Here is a 21664-nt window from a genome sequence, read left to right on the forward strand (position 1 = left end):
AACATGTGCAATATTGACAATGGGCCATATTTTTGGCTATTTATGTTACAGATCTGAATAAAAACTATGGCATTTTGAGCTCACAAGAGCTTTGATCTCATGAGTAGAAATGTTTTATAGCAAAAAGGGGACAAACAAAAAGAAATTATAGAACAATAAAGTGACAGGATTAAAGGTTTATATTTTCTATTTAAGTACAAGGAGAATTACGATTCTTTAATAATTTCTTTTAACTTCGACCTTATGTGAAAATCTGTTTTTGACTGACAAATTGGATGAATCTTTAAATATATTTCTCTGCATCCCTTAAGAAAAATTCTGAGAAATTTCCAGATCTCCAGATCAAATAAAACAGTAGTTCCAGATTTTTAATTACTTTTAATACAAAACATAATTTTTTCACTTTACAGTTCAATAAAAATCTGTTCAGTTAAATCATGCAGAAACAAAGTGAGCACATAAAATACATCTATGAAAAAGGTTGAACAACAAAGCTTTTATGATGAATTTGCCTTCAATATTCTTTAAACAGGACTTTGGCTTAAATGTAACAAGAGAAGATGACGTGAAGCTGAGCTCCCTCCCCTCTCACATCTAACAGAGTCGCAGCACTTTTACCCCCATTTCTGCAGAGACTTGAGAATCAAACCGACCTGCAGGCTGTCCTTATCTCAGAGCCGCTTCCTTTAGAACAAGATGATCCTGCTGCTCTGTCTGCTCTGCTTCATCTGTGGAGAACCTGCTTGGAGTCTGGAGGTGCAAGAGTTCACCGTTAAAGAGGATATTCAGCAGGTGGCCGTGGCTAACAACAATCTTTATGTTGCTACAGTAAAGACACTTTATTGGTGGGTCAACCTGATCCCCAGCAAGAGCCCTGAGACAGCTCAGCTTCCCTCAAATGTTATCATTCACATGTTCTTATTTGTTAAGAACAACAGATTGATCAGCTGTGGTGTGAATGAAAAACGAAAATGTTACTGTGAGATTTGGGACCTGAAGAACATCAAGAAGGTGGTTTACAGTGAAAACTTCCTGGTGGGACCTCAGAGGAGCAGCAGTGGGTCTGTCAGCTTTCTGGTGGATGTGAAGAAGAATTCAGGTCAGACTGAGACTTACATTCTGACAGCGATAAAGAACCATAGAGACAAGACAGAGGAGGACAAGTGTAGCGCTGATTTAAAGACAATCAACCTTCACAACACAGATCAGAAACAGAATGGAGGATTATTTTCTAGACTTGATCAGTCAGGCAGCAGTCCACCTGGGATCCAAAGTGAAGCTGATGTAGATTTTGTGGACGGATTCCAGATCAACTCAACAGTGTATCTGTTCTCCAACGTGGCATCAGGAGGTGAAACCAACAAAGTCCGTCTGATCTGGCTTCAGGCTGAAACCAACAAAACTCAGACTCTGGAGTCTCTTCGTGGAGCGACTCTCAGTTCCTCTGGAGGTGAAGGCAGCAGACTGCTGGCCTCCTCGGTCGTCCCAGGTGGTCAGCAGGTCCTGTGGAGTGGAGTGTTCAGTGTGGATGAAGGAGGAGAAAACACTGAGCTGCTGCTGTTTGACATCAGTCCTGATCTCAGCAGGGAGGCAAACACAGATCCTGACTTTTATACATCGGTGGACAAGCCAAACAACCCGGTGAGTTGCTGTATATGCTGTGTAGCAAGACATATTTATTCCAATTTAATTTGTTGTCATAGTTAAATATTTCAGATTTTTAGTTGCGTAAGTCATTAAGCAACTAAAAATTTTATGCAATCCAGTATAAAGTAGTTTTAATTTTGAATTAAAATTACAACATTTTAATCTAATTTTGTAATAATTGTGATTGGTCATAAGTTAATTGTAAAAGAAAATAAACTTGGACAACCATGTTGATATTTTGCTTCAACTAGTCCGATTCCACCATCTGGTTTTGTATCTGTAGGAGACATGAATACTTTTAAAGAATATTTATATGATGCGGTGTGGAATTATGTACATTTGTATTATTATAACTACTGTAAAAATGAGTCTAGGAAATGGCCAATAACACCTGGGTGGAAATTGTAACAGTGTTGTCCACAGAGGAGGCTGTCAGTAATTAGAGGAGTGATGCAGAACAAAGTGGGATGAGTGTCATCCAGTAGTAACTTCACTTACTGCTGTAGTTACTATGGTAACTTAATGTAACAGAGTTTCAGTTGGTAGGTGGTGTAGTGACTAATGTGTATAATGTTAACTTATGTTGCTCTCCTTCCTCAGAATAATATTTACATGTAGCCATTCACGTCATCTGTCAGTGGCTTTAACTTAACATAAATCAAATAAAACCATCTTCATTGTTGTTTATTAGGTGAAGACATGCATGTTCAAGAAGGACTTACATTTTTCAATGAGCCTTTTTGACCAATATAAACAAAAATCAAATAACCATATTTACTCAACCTACATTCAGCCCAATTAATAAAGACTATAAGGAACATTTTATATTTATAAAATATTTATCAGATAATCAATATTCACCAAATGTAATAATGTATTTATTTCTTAGTCAAAACCAAAGTCCCTAGAACCAAAGGCTGTTCTGTTCAAGAAGAAATACATGAACTCTGTGTTGGTGGTGAAGCAGGACAGCTGGACGGTTTTCTTCATCGGAACAAGCAACGGGCAGCTCATTAAGGTCAGTGGTTGTGTTTCAGGAACAGATACTACATCTCATCTTAAACTGTTGTGTTTCCTTGATCAGTTGTTCTGACATACATAGATAGACAGAAACGTCATTAATCCTTTTGGGAGTTTCCTTCAGGAAAATTAAAGTTACAGTACAATGAAGAACCATCCTGCTGCCAGCTATAAATACACTTTGAACAGACATAAGCAAAATTCTTGTAATTTGCTGGCAAGACTCATTTATTGAGCCCAGATAAGTGAACAACACTGAAAATGATTCAAAATTTGGATGTACTATAATTGAGCTAAAACTATAAGTACATTCCACAGGCTCACTAATAGAGGCAATTTCAGATTATCTATCAGGAAGTAAGTGTTGAATCACAGAAACAGAGATGCTTGCTTATGTAGCATAAAGACACACAAACCCCTTCCAGAACATTTATGTGATAAACCCAGAGGCCCCCCTAGAACAAACATGCCAATTAGCATTACTCCATGATGATAAGCAAAGCTGGTCTTGTGTAACCAGCACATAACTACAGAAAGTGAAACATGTTTGAAAGAACCAGCTAAGGTTCAAGAAATTCACAGTTTGTCCCTTCAGGAAATGGTAAACGGCCTGTACTTATAAAGTACTTTAGCAAGTTCAGAGGATCCCAAAATACTTAACAGTTCATTCCTCCATTCATGCACACATTCTCACACTGATGGTGGCGCTATTCCATTATAGCCACAGCCAGAGGAGATCCTAGCCGGTTTGGCACCATGGGCGAACAGCCCCCATTAGCACCCCAAGAAGTTTTTTAATGACTAGAAGAGGCTGGACTGAAGGACAGTACAGTGGTATTAATCTAGTCAGGTAATAAACTTTCAGCACAAGACCAACAGAAACCAAAGTCTACCACAGCAAACATAACCCAACAGGAGTCCAGATGCCCCAGAGACAATACAATCAATCAAGTTTAATTGTTTAGCATATTTCAGCAACAAGGCAGTTGAAATTGTTTCACATTATAAAAACACTAAAATGATAACTATCTATTCTGTTGTCAGCTTCCTGTGGATAAGAACAATCGTCCAGCATGTCCAAAGGAGCTCCACAGGGCCAGTGGGAAGGAGAATGTTTTTTCAAAAATCCTTCTGAATCCATTGGATCATAAACACATATATCTACAGAGTAAAAAACAGGTAAACATTTTTTTTTTAGTTGTTCATGTTGTTTGTACAAGACTGTGTGTTAAAGTGTGTCTGAGTCTTTGAGTTTTCTTCCAGATTAAGCGTGTAACAGTGTCAAACTGTGACGAATATAAGAGAGCAGAGGACTGTCGTACGGATCCATTCTGTGTCTGGTGTGCCTCTAAGGAAAGGTCAGAGAAACTTCAGGTGCAGCTGAATCCTTCAGTAAATTCTGAAAGTCGTAATGACATATTTGAATTTCTTTTCAGCTGTACATTTAGTAAAAATGGCTGCAAAGACGACTGGTTGTCCATCCCTGATGAATACCAACAGGAAGTGATTTCCCACAGAGTTGTGAAGGACTCCACTGGAGAGGTGGATCAATAACAGACTGATGACTTTATTCAGTTTGAACTAAAAGTTATTTATTTCTTCTATTTGCTCCTTTCTCAGGTCAAAGTAGTCGTTAAAGTACATCTGACTGTGGCACAGAAGATTCAGTCCAACTTTACCTCTCGGATCTCTACAACCTCTGAACGGCCTTGTAGGCAAAATGAGCCACAACCTCAGTACCCAGAATGCACCTGCATTCTCTCTGACGATCTTAATGCTAAAGGTCAGTAACGTTTGGTAAATAAATTTGTCATTGATCCTACATCATTGCAAAACTCCTAGGCTTGAATAATTTATCATCTGGCTTATCATTAAATATTACAAATGAAAACCACAATAATAAAAACTGAAATTTACATTAATTTTGATTACAGTATATTTAAAAAGCAGGAAAAGCTGACAGTAAAGTCATAATGGAGCTCAATTAGTACAATCTTGAGTGAAAGCCATCTTTCTGACAGGACATGATAACCTGTTCAGTCAAATTTCATTTATCCACTGTGAAAAATGAATGATAAATCCAGTGTGAACTGTTATTTGTTGATACAGTATTCATGAGGCTAGACTAACATACAGCTATGTTGAAATCTCTCAGGGTTCGCTTATCTGTCGTAATGCTTGATAAGAACTATTTATCAGCTTGGTTGCTATTCATCCTGTCATCAATGTAAGGATGCAAAAAAGAAATAATTTTTCACTGTACCTTTAAAAAAAGAGATAATTTTATATGCAGTGAAATTCTGCCAAGAAACTCTCATTTCCTATCGTATTGATGTAACCTTATGTTGTATCAAAGCAGGCTAATCTGATAAATCTACCTGGTAAGAAACACTGAACCAGTTACCTGGGTAACCAGTGACTAAATCTACTTTACCCAGAGTTATATACTCTTAACAGTACAAAGATTACTTGTTTGTTTTTACTTGTTGGGTGTAACACAAGTGTGTGTTCTCTCACCAAAATGAACAAATATTTTTGGTGAAAGCTAAATTGTTTATTTAGTTCCAAGACTAAAACTATTAAAGTGGTGAAGTCTTCCTGTGTCCTACAGTGTATGTCAGTACAAACCTCCATTTTGCTCCTTACTGCAACCAAAAGCACAAACTCTGAGAAGAATTATCTATACTCTGCATGCAGCCAATGTGACATCTGATAATATTTACATATAAAAATACTTTTACTTTTATTGAACAGAAGTTTGTTAAGTACAATTTCAGTAGCGTATAAATTGTAAGGTTTCCCAGCTTCTTTGGTCTTATTTATATATTTAATGTTTAACTAACTAACTAAAATAGCCTCCTACTGTCTGTATGTGCACACTGCTGTACGGTGTATTAAAATGTTTCCTACTATACAGTATTTTGTCAAAATAACTACTGTGTCTTTTCATTTGCAGAACTTGATGTCACTGTAAAAATTACATTCAGCAAAACAACACTGACAAAGCAACTAAAGCTATTTGACTGTTCTAAAAGTTCACTCTCGTAAGTTCATTTACACTTTACAGATTGAAAATTCCATGATATTTTAATCAGCCAAAAATAAATCTTAACCTCAAAAGTTTTCAAATGATAAATGTAGTTATTTATTTACAGAAAGGAAACTGGCCTGGGTGAATGTGAAAAAGTAATTAAAATGAGAAAAAAAAGACAGAAATCTTTTGTGTGTTTTTGTACCGTTTGTAGAATAATTATTAGCATTGTTGTGCACTGATGTATTACTACAACTATGTTGAGGACCATGTATGTTGTTTTCTCTGTAGATGTCAGCAGTGCATCAGAGCTGGATGTGGCTGGAAGGAGAACCGCTGTACCTGGGACAGTGAAGGAGAGCGGAATGTAATCAGACATTTTCAGATGGTTTTTAAAAGAAAGTCTACAAGTTTACCTGTTATGTATTGAGTTTTAAACCAACATCTGCCTGAAACAGTTAAATACTGACTGGTGAAAAGAAGCAGGTTACAAAATGGAAGCAGACATTTTGTACCTGCTGAATTTGTTCCTGTTCTTTGTTTTGTAGGAGAGTGTTTGCCAAAAGTCCTCCTCTAAGGCAAACCTTGTGGTGAGTCTAAATGTGGATAAATTCCTACTCTCTTCTGATTCTCACCATAAAGTAAGTTCAGAATAACACCAGAGAAATTAAAACATTGAGGCAGTTTATTTTGTGTTTTCTGACAGCAGCCAGGGAACATCTCCGTCTCTCCCAGTCGTGTGTCTTACTACGGCAGAAATAATGCTATTTTGAGAGGTCACAACCTCACAGATGTGATTGCTGTCAAGATCCAGGCAGAAATGGACTGTTTGCCACAGGAGTAAGTCACAACTCTAATTCTACCTTTTATGAACATCTAGCTCAGGTAAAAACATTTTTAAATGTTGGGCTCAGGAAACATTTGATCCAGAAAGAATGTCAGCCTTGACATTTGTGAGTCTGATTTTCATTCTTATGATATGAGATCTAAAATTAGGTTGTTTCCCCTGTCCCAACATGTCTGACTGATTAGATCTCCAGTTTGGAACAAGACTGGTGAGAGTCTGACGTTCCAGATTCCCAGAAGAACCAATGAAGCTGAAGTCAAAGTGTGTGCTGTCCTGTCTGATGGGAGTTGCCATGGCAATGCTGAAATCATCTACCAGTCAGCACCATCTTGTAACAGCATTTCACCAAACACTACCTGGAGAAGGTATACATCCCTTTTAGGACTGAGAGAATAAAATAATAAACTAATTTAGTAATTGATTAATTGTTAACAGGATTATGATCACCATTAGTGATATACAAACAAACCATATAACCTCAGGTTGTTACCTTACTTTAAGGCAGGGGTCCCCAAACTTTTTCCTGCGAGGGCCACATGACTGTTCCCTTTTCTGGTCGGGGGCCGGTCTTAGTTTTTCGAGAAAGACATATTTGCGTTTGTAGATACATTTTTACCCAGAATGCAAATGGAACAAAACCGTGAGCGAAACGGTGACTGGTACTGACTAGTATATATTCCATTGAGGGAAACTAAGTTTCTCAAGAGCTTCCCTGGTGGTTGAAGAAAAATCCACATATATATGAAAAAAAAACACTGAATGCTCTCAGGTATTGTTAAGGGGGCCGGATCCAGCCCACAGCTTGGGGACCCCTGCTTTAAGGTATAAAGACACTTTTTAGCAGAGGTAATGTTGACATATTATACTGTGATTTGATAGAGGATAGAGGTTTAGAGCTTCATAAAAATCTCTATCAAATTAATACTCAAATTAAAAGTGCTTATTTTTTTAGGCAAACCTGAAACTTTATTTGTGCTGTGTACCCTCTTTATTTACTTTTTTCCGAGGAACAAATATATTTCCTATCCTCTCAAAAATCACAGATGTTCCCTTTACAAGGACACCAAAAGTGTCCATATGTGATTGCAGAAATATTCACATTTTATAATGGGTATTAAAATAGCCTGATCTATTATATAGATTATAGGAGAGATCACTATTGAAGCAGCAGCACAATGTGAGTTGAAACTCTAAACTAGTTAGCATGTGTTGCCTCATTTAATGCAAATATTACGAATGATTTTAAGGTTTCCTATAAAGTGTCTCTTTAAGTGCAGTATCGGTATTGATCATACATTCAGCACCAGCAAGGATTAATGGTTAAACTGTAAAGGAGAGTGGATAGTTAAAGTATCCTAAAAAAGACCTGAAACCATAAATTCATCTAAAATGATTCCACAGTTGGTTTGTTGCTAATGTTTACAAAATACTTCTCAGCAGCTTATGTTTTCTTATATTTCCTATTAAACAAAGGCCTGGTGAAGACAAATTATTTCATATGTGGATAATTCTTACAGGTTTGTAATGATTTTCTTCTCTCATATAGTGGGCAGAGGAAGATCACACTTTTTGGATCTGATTTGGATTCTGTGGAAATGGTCATACACAGGTATAACCAATCCTGGTTTTACTATCCGGAAGGAGCAGTTCCTGAGAACAAAAACTCTGAGGTGGGTTTATGGACACAGACACATAGGTTTGCATTTTAGGATTTACTAGGACTTTGTATTGACTTCCATTCATTTTAGCAACTGCCTAATACAGACATTTTTCCTAACCATTTATATATTAGGAGTTGATTAGAATTTATAAACACTGATTCCATTATCGATCTCACTTATCAGTTAGATTCCTTATCAATCCTTTTATTGATTCTAATTGAGTTGGGACATAAACTCTTTAATTCAAAATACGCACCACTTTGTATTTGATTCAAACTAAATTAAAGCTGACTTAAAATATAAGTCGAATGAAATGCACCTTAGCTATTTTTGTGCAGACAAATTTGCATGCTTTCCTTTTCAGGAAGGATATTTCAAGATATTTCAGATGTTATTTTCTCCTGTGTAATTTTCCTCCTATAACTGCTGCGTGTCTCGATGGCAGCAGTTACCAAAACTGTGTGAGAGCTTCCCTCTGAGCCACTCTGGCACTAGTCCTCAACTAGTCATATTCAATAGATTAGAATATTAATGAAAAGTTCATGTATTTCAGTAATTCAATTCACTTGGTAACACAATACATAGGTTAATACCCCACAGACTGACATTTAACAAGTTTTATTTATTTTAAGTATGATTATTTCTTGATTAAAGCTAAAAAAAAACACGATATTTAAGATTATAATATTATAACAGACCAACAAAGAATATTTTTATTGCAGAAATGTCTAAATTATTGATATTCAGACATAAATACTAAAAAGAAAAATTGTAATTCTGTCGGTAATAGAAAAACTCTTAATGGTTTTTACATCAAAGAAGACATGCAGAACATGGTTGACATTAGTTTTCCATGATCTTTGACATTGCATTCATATCTTAGAGTTTTTATTTTCTTAAGATTTTATTACATGAGGTTGTATTGTAATGATCACTTTAGTCACCAACACATTCACCTTCTTATCCTCTGGTGGTAAATTTAATAACTGAATGTTTTAAAATTCTCTACAGAATTTCACCTATGAAACACCTGAAGGACAAACTGCCTGGCCGTACTATGGCATGTATTTGAAAGTAGCCAACGAAACATTGTATTGCTTAGACATACGATACTATCCAGATCCACAGTTTCCCACATTTATGTCAAAGAGGACAGGAAACAATGTCCAAGTCATGATCCAGGTGACTTTTTTAATTTGCTTTACTTTTAGTATCTAAATGTGATGAAAATTTCAGTTGTAATTTGTTTCTGCTCTTTTCAGTGTCTAGACTGGGGCCTGAAGATGACAACAGAAGAGTTATCAGTATGGGGCGTCAAGGATGGCAGGCAATACCCCTGCATCATGAAGGGCAAAAATAAAACACATACTGGGGCAAACTATTTCATCTGTGAAATTCAAAACACAACTCATGTCAAATTTTCTCAGTTAACGGTAATATTTTTAATCTGCAATGTAAAATCTAAAATTTGTGTGGTGATACATTAAACAGTCCTAGTTTACAGCAATGCTGCTTGTCATTTAGCTTAGGCCATTAGAATGTTTAGTCTTCATGCTGATACGGCTGTGATTCTTACCTCTACATGGCAGCCAAACCTAAAGTCATATTGTATAAATACAACCTTTTGTTCAAAAATATAATTTAACATAGTGTTGTCATTTTTTCCTCCAGATTAAATATGGACGAATGACAGTTCAGGTGGGGAATCCACCTCTGACTGATCAGTACCTTCTGATGCTGCGCCTTCTGCTGGTTCCCTGTGGTACTGCAGGTAAATCTGCTCAAAGTTTCAGCAAAACTGTTTTAAACATGTATTCCATAGCATTCATATATATCTCAGTTTCATTAATGATGTTTTCCTCTATTCACAATAATGTGATGTAAATAGTGACTGAAAACCGTTTCTGTTTTCTTTCTTTTTTATCTCTTAATTGAATGTCTTTCAGTGCTGGTGATCATCTGTCACTGCCTTGCTATGAAGAACAAGCCATGATCACTGGTATCTTTTTCCTCCTCAGAGTTCCAGGAAATACATAATTTGTTAAATGTTTGATTCATTGATATTAGATATGATACAGCTTCTAGCAATAATTACCTTTATGTTGAAGAGTTGCAATTTTTAAGAGGGAAAACCTTTTCCATGTTTTCATTTCTTGCATATCTTTTGCCATATAGAAAGCTAACAGCATCTGAGTGACCAGACCATTATGATAGAAACAATTGTTTAGAATAATGAAGAAAACTGCAGCTGGTTAATGTAACACACCAAATAATCTGCCAGTTTACATGACAACATGTAATCTGCTGGTGTGCATCTCCAGATGCTGAGACTTAGCAGTTTGTTGCTGTGTTTGTTCAGTTGAATCAAAAGAACTGAGTCATTCTGTTCTGTAATTCTACTGTTAATATCAAATCATCTTGATCAGAGATTGCATGTTGTATTTTACTAAATTTTTTCCATCTTATTGCAAGTAACATTTATGTTTTGGACAATAATGAAATATGAAATGTGACCAAGGACATAAATGATAATCCTGTTGATTTTTTGTATAGATTGAAAAATATTGCAAAACTAAAAAATGTTTATATGCATCTTAGATCCTTTAGAAATATATACTTTTTGTTTTATGCTGGCCTCTAATGTTATGCTTGCTTGTTGATATTTGGAAATGTATGTAGCATATTTCTAAATATGTAGCATAAATGAGTGAGTGCATAAATATTCATCCCCTTCAAAGTGAGTGACCCAAGTCAACACAGGTGAGTGTGTCAGTCAGGGGATGGATAGAAAAAAAAATCTCTAAGGCTCTGAACATCTTGAGTTCAGTTCAATCCATCAAAGAATGGAAGGAATATGATCAATGTGATGATGAGCCTGGATCTGACGACCTCTCGACCAAAGAGACCATGAAGGAGAATATAGAACCTAGAAAGTTTGTAAATGACAAAGGTAAAATTAAATATCGAGAAATCCTGGAAGACAATTAGTTCCTCTCTGCAAGAGCTACGGCTTCAAAGAAGACTTATCTTCCAGCATGATGACCAAAGCGTCCAGCTGAAGCTACACAGAAATGGTTTGAAGACAGCAAGGCGGAGGTTCGGGAATGGCCCAGTCCAAGTCCAGACACCAATCCCAAACAGAACTGGTTGCTGGATTTGAAAATGGCCGTTCATAGCTGTTCCCCACCAACCTGACAGAACTGGAAGAGTTCAGCAGGAAGAATGGAGGAAACCTGACAGGCTGACGACACGCTGTGATTTCATCTGTGAACACTGGCTGGAAGGAGGAGAATATTTATGCACTTTATCACTTATTTCATGTGACATGTCTCATTTGTCATCTTGTTAAAATCAGTTTTCACTTTAACATTTGAATTTTTTTGTAAATGTTATTGATTATTAAAACCAATAAAATGCAGTGAGCACATTTTGTAGGCACTGTGGTAAATGTTTGCTGTGCTTTCCGTCTTCCTCTGAGCTTTGGATGACCTGATGGTTGGATGTTTGGTTGGACTGTGGCCTTTAAAGCTTCTCAGCAACAATAACTTATATTTTTATCTTTATAAAAGTAAAGAGAAATATTTGTCAAGTGTTTTTACAAGAGATCAATGATACTTATGGTTTGTTCTGGTATCAACCGATATGTGCAATATGTTCACCAATCAATTAAAGATGGTCATTTTACTTTAGGTAGAAAAAAACAATATACAAATCAAACAGAAGATGCAGCGCTAGATAAAAATACACTAAATCTATGTTTTTGTTTCTTTTCTTAAAGAAATGGCTAAAAATGTTAATCCTACATTAGTTTAGTAATTTGTCTAGAGACGGCTCGGTACAAATCTGCCATCTGCTGGTGAAAACAGGTACAGGTTAAGGTTGGGCGATAACCAAGACAGTGAATAAATCGACACTAATAAATAAAAAATAAAATAAAAAACTTCACAACTCAAAGGGTTTTTGTATGTGGCATCAAAAACAGCTTTAGTTACTTTTTTCCATGAGGTATGCATTTTGGCTTCAATTAAGTGTTATTACAGTAATTGAGAGAGTAACTCATAGGCCAAAATAAAGAAATTAAAAAAATAAAAATTGCTCTTGAAGGAAAAAACAAAAAAAATAACAGTGAAGGGAGCAGCCTGTGATTAATAAATTAGTCCAATCGCCCAACGTTGGCACAGTACTGGAAAAGAGAATGTGGACTCATTTGAACCTTCAAATGGTTGAGCATGATTTGGGCATCATGGGTTTTTTGGGCCCATGATGCCCAAAAAAAACAAGCATGTGTTCTACATGGATCTCTGCTCCAGAGCATGTGATTCAAATGATTGCAATATCTCTACAGCAGGCCACAGTGTTCTGCAGAAACATCTTAATAAACCGTTTAGTTCAACACCGAAACAAAGACAGTGAACCCTGAGAAACATGGTCGGGGATCCTTCAAAAGAATCCTAGAACACCTTTGGGATGAACTAGAGAATATGAGAACCCCAAACATGTTCTGCAATGAAATTTCAAGATGAAGAGAAATTAAAAATAACTGGAGTGATTATATTAGCTTTTGTTAAATGAGCTGATGGGTAAAAAACATTTGTGATCATTTCCAAAGACGGCATTAAAACTGAAGCTCAGGTGAAACCTGACGGCAGCAGAAGACTTGAAGCTTCAATGTCTTGATTTCTCATCCTGCAGAAAGAAAGACAGNGAAACAAAGACAGTGAACCCTGAGAAACATGGTCGGGGATCCTTCAAAAGAATCATAGAACACCTATGAGATGAACAAGAGAATATGAGAACCCCAAAAATGTTCTGCAATGAAATTTCAAGATGAAGAAAAATTAAAAATAACTGGAGTGATTATATTAGCTTTTATTAAATGAGCTGATAGGTAAAAAACATTTGTGATCATTTCCAAAGACGGCATTAAAACTGAAGCTCAGGTGAAACCTGACGGCAGCAGAAGACTTGAAGCTTCAATGTCTTGATTTCTCATCCTGCAGAAAGAAAGACAGAAAAATACAGTTTGTGTTTTAATCAATATTATTCACAAGAGTTTGAAGCAACTTGAACAGTAAAATGAGGCAGTAACCTTGATGACATCAGCCAGCTCCTGTAGGACCACTTCATATTGCTTCTCCATCCCCTTCAGGCATTCTGGTTTTACTAACTGCCTCTGAATCCCGGGGCTTCCTGCGTCCATCACCATCCGAAGGAAATTATTCTCCTGATGGAGGGAAGAGAAACTCAAACTGCTAAAGAGAAACATTCACTCTGGTCTCAGTTTGTTACTGATCGTCATTTCAACCATGGACACTGTTATTTTGGCCAGAATTTAAAACAGGGCTAACCTCCTTAGGAACTCAATCATCATCTACTAACCATATGAACCATATTTTAAGTAGTAATAAATGTAAGCGTGTCCTAATTTATTCTTGACAGAACTCCCTACACTCTTCTCCTCTTTCCATGAAGCTCTTCTCATTCCAGATCAGTGACTGTACCTGAATCCTGAGCAGAAAGGTGAAGGCCAGTCCAGGTTTTCCAGCTCTCGCTGTTCTTCCGATCCTACGTGACGAGAGACGCCAGGACAAAAACATGACTTTCTGACAGACGGGGACAGAAGGGACAGTTTGAGGGATGAGACAGTGGAGCTGCTGACCTGTGAATGTAGGTCCTGATGAACTGCGGGGCGTCATAGTTGACCACACATTTGACATCTTTGATGTCGATGCCTCTGGCAGCTGCATCTGTGCTGATCAGCCTGCAGGAGGACAGATCAGGTAAATACAGCAGAGCGGTCAAACAAGCTGCAGCACAAACAAAGCAAGACCACAGAAACAGAGACATCAGATTCAGGAAAAGTCGCCATCAGCTCGGTGCTGCTGTGTGGATATAAGTGATGTGAAATGGATGTTTTGCTCTCTCAACTCAACAGGAAGATGAAAGAACTCAAAACTGTCAGAGAGCAGAGAGGTTTTAATAACCAGCTGCAGCATCACAACATGGCTCATGCCACTATTTGGAAATGAATACACAACCACAGGCTACTGGAGGACAAACTGACCACTTTTCCCTCACTTACTACGTCTTCTACTCTCTAACTTACAATATTTGATGTTATTTCAACTGTTAAGTTTCCCTTTTCTTTCCTTTTTTCTCTCTCCATAGCAGCTAACCCTGGCCTAGTGTTCTGTTGTAGATGTGGCGTCTTCCTGGAGGATGGGATTGGTTGAGATAATGCTGCCAAAAAACAAACATTCTCTCTCTCCTTCTGTTAACGTTTTGCATTTCCTTAACGCAGAACGTTCTCCTCATCAGTTCATCTGTTCCTGCTCCGTCTTCTCAGACCTCCAGTCAGTCGTAGCAGACGGCAGCTTGTACCGAGTCAGGTTCTGGTTCTGCTGGAGGTTTCTTCCTGTTAAAGTGGACTTTTCCTCTCTACTGTCGCTAAATTCATGGTTGGCATGAAGACTTGCTGTAAGCAACCGTCTGCTGTCACTGACTCAATGCAGTTTGAGTAAAAACTTTTCCAACTAATCTGAGTGACAAATTGAGCTTAATGAACTGTTTGATAACTCAGATCAACAGGAACATGAGAAACTAAATTGAAACAACTATTTTTGTAAGTGGTGAAATGCTGGCGTCGCTGTAGGAATAAACTGAATTGGCTCTCTGTTACTGGATCGATTCTCATGTCAGTGATCCAGTGTGCTTCTGACTCACAGCTGGATCTTCCCCTTTTCAAAGTCCTTCAGGGTTTTCTTCCTCTCACCAGGAGAGAGGCGTGATGAGAACTCGGCCGCCTGCACTCCACCAAACAGCTTCACCAAACAGTAGAGTCTGGAAAGCAGATGAGACGGATCAGATGACGGACACACACACAGACAGAGACAGACAGAGAGAAGGAGAGAGTCAGTCCGTCCAACCTGTGTGCCGTCTCTCTGGAGTTGGTGAAACAGAGGATGGGGCGGAGCTTCAGATACAGGACGAAGTGAAGGATGAGCAGCGGCTTCTTGTTCATCGTACATGGAACATAAAACTCCTGCAGACCAAGAGGAATCATGTCAGAGTTTCACTCTCCAGCTTCAGTTACCGGTTTGCCCTTCAAGTCAAAAGGCAGCGTCTTACCGTGAGGCCCTGGGGGAAGTCGAAGCGCTCGTGTTTGTGGGTGGGCTCTGCTGGCGTCATGCTGCTGGAGGGGGAGTGAACGGAGCTGAAGAGCTGGGGCTGGTGGAGGCCCAGCTGCTGCAGCTTCTCTGGGTTCTGGGTGAGCGTGGCGGAAAAGAGCAGCTTCTGGAGCGGCATCTGACCTGGAGACAGACTGAGACGAGACGCAGCGCGACGTGAGGCCACGATGTAGACGCTTCACTAAAAACACGACTCAATCTATTACAGAATGAACCACCAGTCCTCTGACATTACAACTGTTTAACAGCATTTTGTGCCAAAATGCTCAGGCTGCAGCCGTACATTAGCTTAGAAATCTGGAGTGATAGTAATCGATTTATTTTATTATTACTTTGAGGTAGATAACCCTGGTCAACAGCCAAAGAAATTGTCTGGAGCTTTAGGGTCATTTTGATGAGCTGAATCCAAAAAAAATCACATTGGTTTTGCTCAATCAGGTCAACTTTCTGAACCATGGAGCAACAAGAGCATCAACATGCAGGACTTGTTCTCACATCTGGAGAATCTGATCAATGAGTGATGAGCAGGAGGAGAGATTCATCAGGACAGGAAAGAGACGGAGAATTTTACACAATGAAGACCTAATGTTCAATTCACATGTACTTACCCTGATCAGTGTTTATTATTCAATTTACAGAAATCCAAGTTTGTAACATTTAATTAACACAGTCTATTAGAAAAATAATTTCTCCTAAAACCTTGAGATGAGAAACATCAACAAAAATGGTCTAATAATGTCACAAAAATGTCATCAATTTAGTCAGAAGGTCAGATTTCTCAAAATAAAATAAAATAAATAAAAAGTTGAACTGATTGAGAAAAATGTGTTATTTTTGGATTCAGAGGAGCAAAATAATCCTAATGCAGTTGAAAAAACATAGATAACTTCCAAAATATATATTTTTTGTAACCCCTTGTGATCAGGTGGAAATTGGAAATGATCTTAAATAAAGCCGTGGCTGAAAATGTCAAGTAAACTTCATGTTCTCCTCCAAGCCTCTTCACTGTAGTAAGTAAAACAATTTAACAGAATGAATTCCAGGACTCGCATCTGAACATTCATGACATTTTAAACTGGAATCTCTGTGGTTACTCTGAATAATCTGTGAATAAACCTTCACCTGAATGCTGCATGCAGACAGACTGCTGCTGTTGTCTGACCCACCTGGCTGCTGTGATGCATGCCGGCTTCGTCCTCCTGAACAGGGTTCTGTCCTCTGGTCCAGCTGCTGAGCAGTACACCGCCTTCAGCACCTGGCTGAGCCATAACTGGTTCATGCTGTCGATCATCCTGTCGGCCTCGTCGATTATCTGAGACGCAGACAGAAAAACAGACGCAGCATAACATCAGAAACCAAAGAGTTCTGCTCTACGCAGCGAGAATACTGGGATTTTTAGGAACCTACCAGAAACCGGAGATGTTCCAGGCAGAAGCCTGGGTTTTTGCTGATGTGATCAACCAGTCGACCTGGAGTAACGACGACTATGTCTGCTCTGCTGCACCTCACACTGCCTCTGAAACAGACAGCAGGTTGTCGGATTTGGATTTGCAATACTGCTGTTTTAAATGGGCACTATTGTATATTTTCCAGACACAAAATGCCATTTTGTAGCACTAATCAAGAAGTTATAAAAATTCTGCACATACCAAACATGATACATTTGACTTTGTAATAAAACATCTTGAAATTGGGCCTCCGTCTCTTTAAGAAAATCCTACTCTTTCTGAAACTCCGCCTTCAGGAAGTCATCACAACATGCCTCCTCTATTAATCCTTAAAGTTTTTACCAGCGTTTCACTGAGCAGTAGCTCCTATAATGAGCTCAACAGATGAACAGTTCCACCAGATGTTGGCTAATTGCTGCTGGCTAGTCTAAAGGAGCTGAAAGGGGGAGAGGAGCTCTGTGAGGCGGAAGAAAACCACAGAGCTTGGAAACTGCGGCTCAGAGGAGGTGCTTTGTCCTTGAAGGCGGGGCTAAGTCCAACCAGCCGCTTTGTACAGCTGAATGGTTGCCATGGAGATTAAAGGATTTCTCAAACATGGATGAAAGAATCAAGGCAACACTCCAGGTATTTTTTGATGAGGGAATAACATCATAACATAATGCGAAGCAAAAAAATTTCAGTTTTACAGAACACTGCCCCTTTAAAGTTACTCAGCTTGAAAATGTTCATTACATTATATTTAAGGATCAAACCAATAAATGAAGACTTGCTCTTAGTTTGCCGTCCTCACCGTTGCTCCGAAAGCGAAGCGCACTCTGCAGCAAACGACCTCTGACCCCCCAGCATGACCACTTTCACAGGAGTTCCTTCGGCGTACGACGCAAACACTTTGTAGACCTGAACCAGACACACATTAAGGTCAGAACACTGTGAGGGTTTAAAAATGTGCAGAAATGATTAGGACGTTCCGACCTGCTGGGCGAGCTCTTTGGTTGGCAGCACGGCCAGAGCCCGGATCTCACACACCGTCCGCTCCATCAGAACCTGCCAGGAAACACACACGTCGCTGGGAAACTTGCACCAGCAATGCTTGATCAAAGCACCGCAGAGGAAATGCTGGCTGCTCACCTGAATGACAGGAATGACAAAGGCCAGAGTTTTTCCGCTGCCTGTTGGTGCAGAAACACAGAGATCTCTGGGTCTGTAGCCTCCTCGACCAATCAGAAATCCGTGCTGAGCGCCCTCCAATATGGCCGGGATCACCTCTGCCTGCACTGAAAACAGATCACAGCAGGATTGACTTGGACTGGATCAGCCACTTTTATTAAGTAAAATGAGGACAGAGTGGTAGAAAAGCTCATGAGGCCTGGACTGAAACATCTGTTCCAGTCATACTGCACCACTTTACCATCACATGTCTGACACTGCTTGATACTTTAACTAGGCCATATTTGGTTAGACTGGATGATTGTACTCACAGGTTGCATTTCTTATAATCATTAGGAAGTAAAAAAGGCAAACAGGAAATAAAATAACAGTAACAGTGAGTTTGCATACAACTTGGTTAAAACAATGTAACTGAGGCCCTGGGGATTCTTACATGGCCACCTTCTCTCTCACTGCAAGTAATTTCCTATCTACAGGGTTGAAGTTAATAAACAGAGCTATGATGAATCAAATCACAGGCTTCATTGTCAATAGCTGTTTCCCAAAGTAACCTACAAATAGCCCCAGCTGACCCCTGGGTGAATCTACCGTACCTGGAAAAAAGTGCTGGATTCCATTCGCCTCCAGTTTCCTGAGGAGCTGAGCAGAAACCCCAGAAACAGAGGAGACAGGAACCAGGTTGCATTTAATGTCTCTGTGAATGACGTCGGGCTCAGCGAGCCACTGAGGCAGGACCCGCTTTGCCTGGAGAAAAACAAAGAATGTGGAATAAATGGCAGGAATCCTTATTTTACTGGGGTAGGGTTAGGGTTAGGGGTTCCCCCCCCTTCCCCGATACTATCGTACCTTATGGACAGGTCTGCTTTCAAAACCGCCGAGGACACGGAATCCTGTCGCTGCAGACGAGTCCTTGTTTGGCTCTTCCACTTCCTGTTCCCGCTCCGTTTCACACCTGCAGCTCTCTGGAGAAACACCCACCACTGACTGACCTGAGATCCAAAGATAAAATGACATTAATGGAAGAAAAGTTACACAAAGAGCAAGAAGACATCAAAGCATTACTGTGTGACAGACAAAACATTCAAATAACTTTTGTTTCTTCTGTCCGATGTGTATTGCTAGAAATGTCAGCATCAACTAGCTTCACTGGGAGCATTCATATAGGGATAAAGAGGCCAAACATTTTACACATGTTCTGGGTTTGTTGCACCTCAGGGAGACAATCAGGGAGAACGCAACATCATAACAAAATTTTGCTGATTTTCTGCCCTCTTCCAAAACAGATCTGGAGCTCAGTTGAGTTTTACCTGGTTAAATAAAGGGAAAAAGTGACAAAAACAATGACTAAGCATTCATGTGACAACGAACCAGATGACTTCCACAGTTCAGCCACATTGAAGCCTTTTGTCATCCTTCCTGTATTCTGACCATAAAAGAACTAGTGTTAACCTGCTACATTTGGTGCTTCAAGCAGGATAAAGTTCTGAAGATGGACCCAGATTGAGAGACGTGCTCTAATATGAGACCTTTATGGCAAACATGCTAACCAATATGATCTGATGTCTTTGAAGTCATCTACCCAGGTCGTCCCTTTTTATGGAAATGCTACAGGGGGACACCCACAGCCTCTCACAGCCAGCAGGGGGAGTACAAACAGCAGAGACACTTCCTGTTTGCTGTAATGGAGATATGACCAGTTAGAACACACCTGCTCTGCTGGGAAGAAGTAAACAGAGTGGAGGATTTCACAGCCATCGTTCACCTGAATTTACCTGAATCCAACCTGCTGGGAACCTCAATCCACTCACTGCATCCACAACTGGGACTTTAGCAGGTGGAAAGAGAGACGCTATTCCAAGCAAAGCTGCCTCACAATATAATATTTATTGTTTACTTGTAATCCATAATGTCTCACAATATGGATTGCACAATTATGTGTTTAGTTTATGGCAATCTTTGAAAAGGAATGTCAGGAGTTATTAATGGTGTTTATTAGGGATGCACAATATTATCGGCATGGTATCGTATTGGCCAATAGGGTTAGGGCCATTCGGTCAACATAACTCACTGATATAAAAGACGTAATTTTGTATGAAAAACCAGTGACTGTGACGTCTGCAGCACAGCACAACATTAAATGTGTACTGTTTGAGTGTTGTCATTGGCTTAGAGAGAACAGATGTCAGGGATAAATTTGACATTAAACAAATGTCAGTAAAACAATGTTTTACTGAACATTTTCAGCCTCCTTTTTAGATAAATTTGCATTTGGAAGCAGGTGAAACTGACAAACATAATGCAACATTTTAATTCCACAGTAGGGAAAGCCATATAGTTTCAGTAAGTAGGTATAGGAAAAAATATTGGTATTTGTTAACAGCAAAATGGGTTTTAGAATATCAGCATATTGACCAAAAATCCAATATTGTGCATCCCTAGTGTTTATTCTTGTTAGTTCCATCTGTTTGTGGCGAAACAGTTGCTAGTAGTTAGTTCCAGTTGGTCTGCTGAACGGACGTCTTTTAGATTGGGATCTCTTCAACATTGATTTTAAGTGTTAGTCATTCATGAGACTGACTAACACTTTAAATCAACCAGGTCCCAGAGACAGCATAGCAGTAAAAAAAATTAAAGTAATCTGAAACATGTGAGCCTAATGAAGAGAGAAAAAATCCCACCCGATTCCTGACTCGTCTGCTTCTTATCCTCAGCTCCCTTTCTCTTCTTTTTCCCCGCAGGCTCAGAGCTGTTAGAGTCTGCATCAAGCAAAACTCCCGCTGTTGATTTCCTCTTCTTCTTCTTCTTCTTCTGCTGTTGATGCTTTTCACTGCTTCGTTTCTCGTCTTTGGTCTCTGACGGAACTTCCTGCTGCTCGGTTTCTTCTTCACCAGTCCGTTCTCTCTGCTTTGCTAAACTCTGTCTTTGCTTCTGTTTCACCTTCTGCTGCAGTTTGGTCAGCAGCGCTTGGGAATGGGACACCTTGGAGATGACGCCGTCCTCGTCGTCTCCAAGATACCTGAAAAGACGAATAAACTGATGTTACAACTACAGTCTGCTTTCAATACTACAGACTTATAAACTCTTCAGTAGGTCGATATTTGATTTCTGTTGGTTACAATGTTGTTCTATTCAAAAGCTACAAAACATTTGTTGTATCAGTTTTTGATATTAACAGTCCTAGCTGATGTTCTATGTTCTTTTTTAGTTGTTTTATGTGTACTAACTAGAAATTGACCCAGTCTGACAAAAGATGTTCCAGGACTAACAGGTTGTACTTACCTGTTGACAAGAAACAGAGACATTTCTGCTGGAAGACCAAAGCATTTAAATTAAAACAATTCCATTCAAACGACCAATAGCGGCGTATGTCTCCTAGAAAAGTCACTAACTACTTCGACTCAACAAGACCCAATACTTGCTCCTCTTTCAAATAGTTCATGTCCTAGTTTAAGAAAAACGCCGCCATACTTTGTGTTATTCTCTTTCTTATTCACGTGCGTCAAACGCGGGCTTATGACGCAACCAAGTCCGTCGCACTTGTTTGACGATCTTCTGGACGCGACTAACCGGCTAACCACTAACTCTTGATACTTATCTATTTATTGAGATTAATAATAAATATAACTACAGATTTTATGAGCTCATATTTGACTTAT

General features: G+C 39.0%; 2 protein-coding genes across 3 annotated transcripts; one reads left to right on the top strand and one right to left on the bottom strand.

Annotated features, from left to right (window-relative positions):
• The first annotated feature begins 644 nt into the window (after nt 1-644).
• On the top strand, nt 645-12310 carry LOC103152583 (plexin-C1-like). 2 transcript variants are annotated; one of them, XM_016661185.1, is made up of 16 exons: nt 645-1641; nt 2537-2665; nt 3712-3846; nt 3931-4025; nt 4104-4209; nt 4288-4450; nt 5624-5711; nt 5990-6065; nt 6247-6288; nt 6405-6538; nt 6731-6910; nt 8092-8215; nt 9218-9388; nt 9469-9639; nt 9878-9977; nt 10153-12310. In XM_016661185.1, exons 1-16 carry the CDS (start codon nt 697-699, stop codon nt 10197-10199), a joined length of 2706 nt encoding a protein of 901 aa, XP_016516671.1. In that variant the 5' UTR covers nt 645-696; the 3' UTR covers nt 10200-12310. The 2 variants fall into 2 exon arrangements, with proteins under 2 accessions (XP_016516671.1, XP_016516672.1); XM_016661186.1 differs by having other exon boundaries at nt 6408-6538.
• Nucleotides 12311-13055: 745 nt separating this feature from the next.
• ddx51 (DEAD (Asp-Glu-Ala-Asp) box polypeptide 51) lies at nt 13056-21530 on the bottom strand. The gene is made up of 16 exons (XM_007573065.2): nt 21288-21530; nt 20687-21024; nt 18855-18997; nt 18602-18752; nt 17970-18115; nt 17814-17885; nt 17632-17738; nt 16801-16909; nt 16560-16705; nt 15335-15527; nt 15133-15248; nt 14930-15046; nt 13866-13967; nt 13708-13771; nt 13296-13430; nt 13056-13200 (listed from the first exon to the last, which is right to left on the bottom strand). Exons 1-16 carry the CDS (start codon nt 21308-21310, stop codon nt 13180-13182), a joined length of 1983 nt encoding a protein of 660 aa, XP_007573127.1. The 5' UTR covers nt 21311-21530; the 3' UTR covers nt 13056-13179.
• Nucleotides 21531-21664: the final 134 nt, after the last annotated feature.

This window comes from Poecilia formosa, unplaced genomic scaffold (assembly GCF_000485575.1).
Source record: "Poecilia formosa unplaced genomic scaffold, Poecilia_formosa-5.1.2 Scaffold318, whole genome shotgun sequence".
In the NCBI taxonomy this organism is placed as follows: Eukaryota; Metazoa; Chordata; class Actinopteri; order Cyprinodontiformes; family Poeciliidae; genus Poecilia; species Poecilia formosa.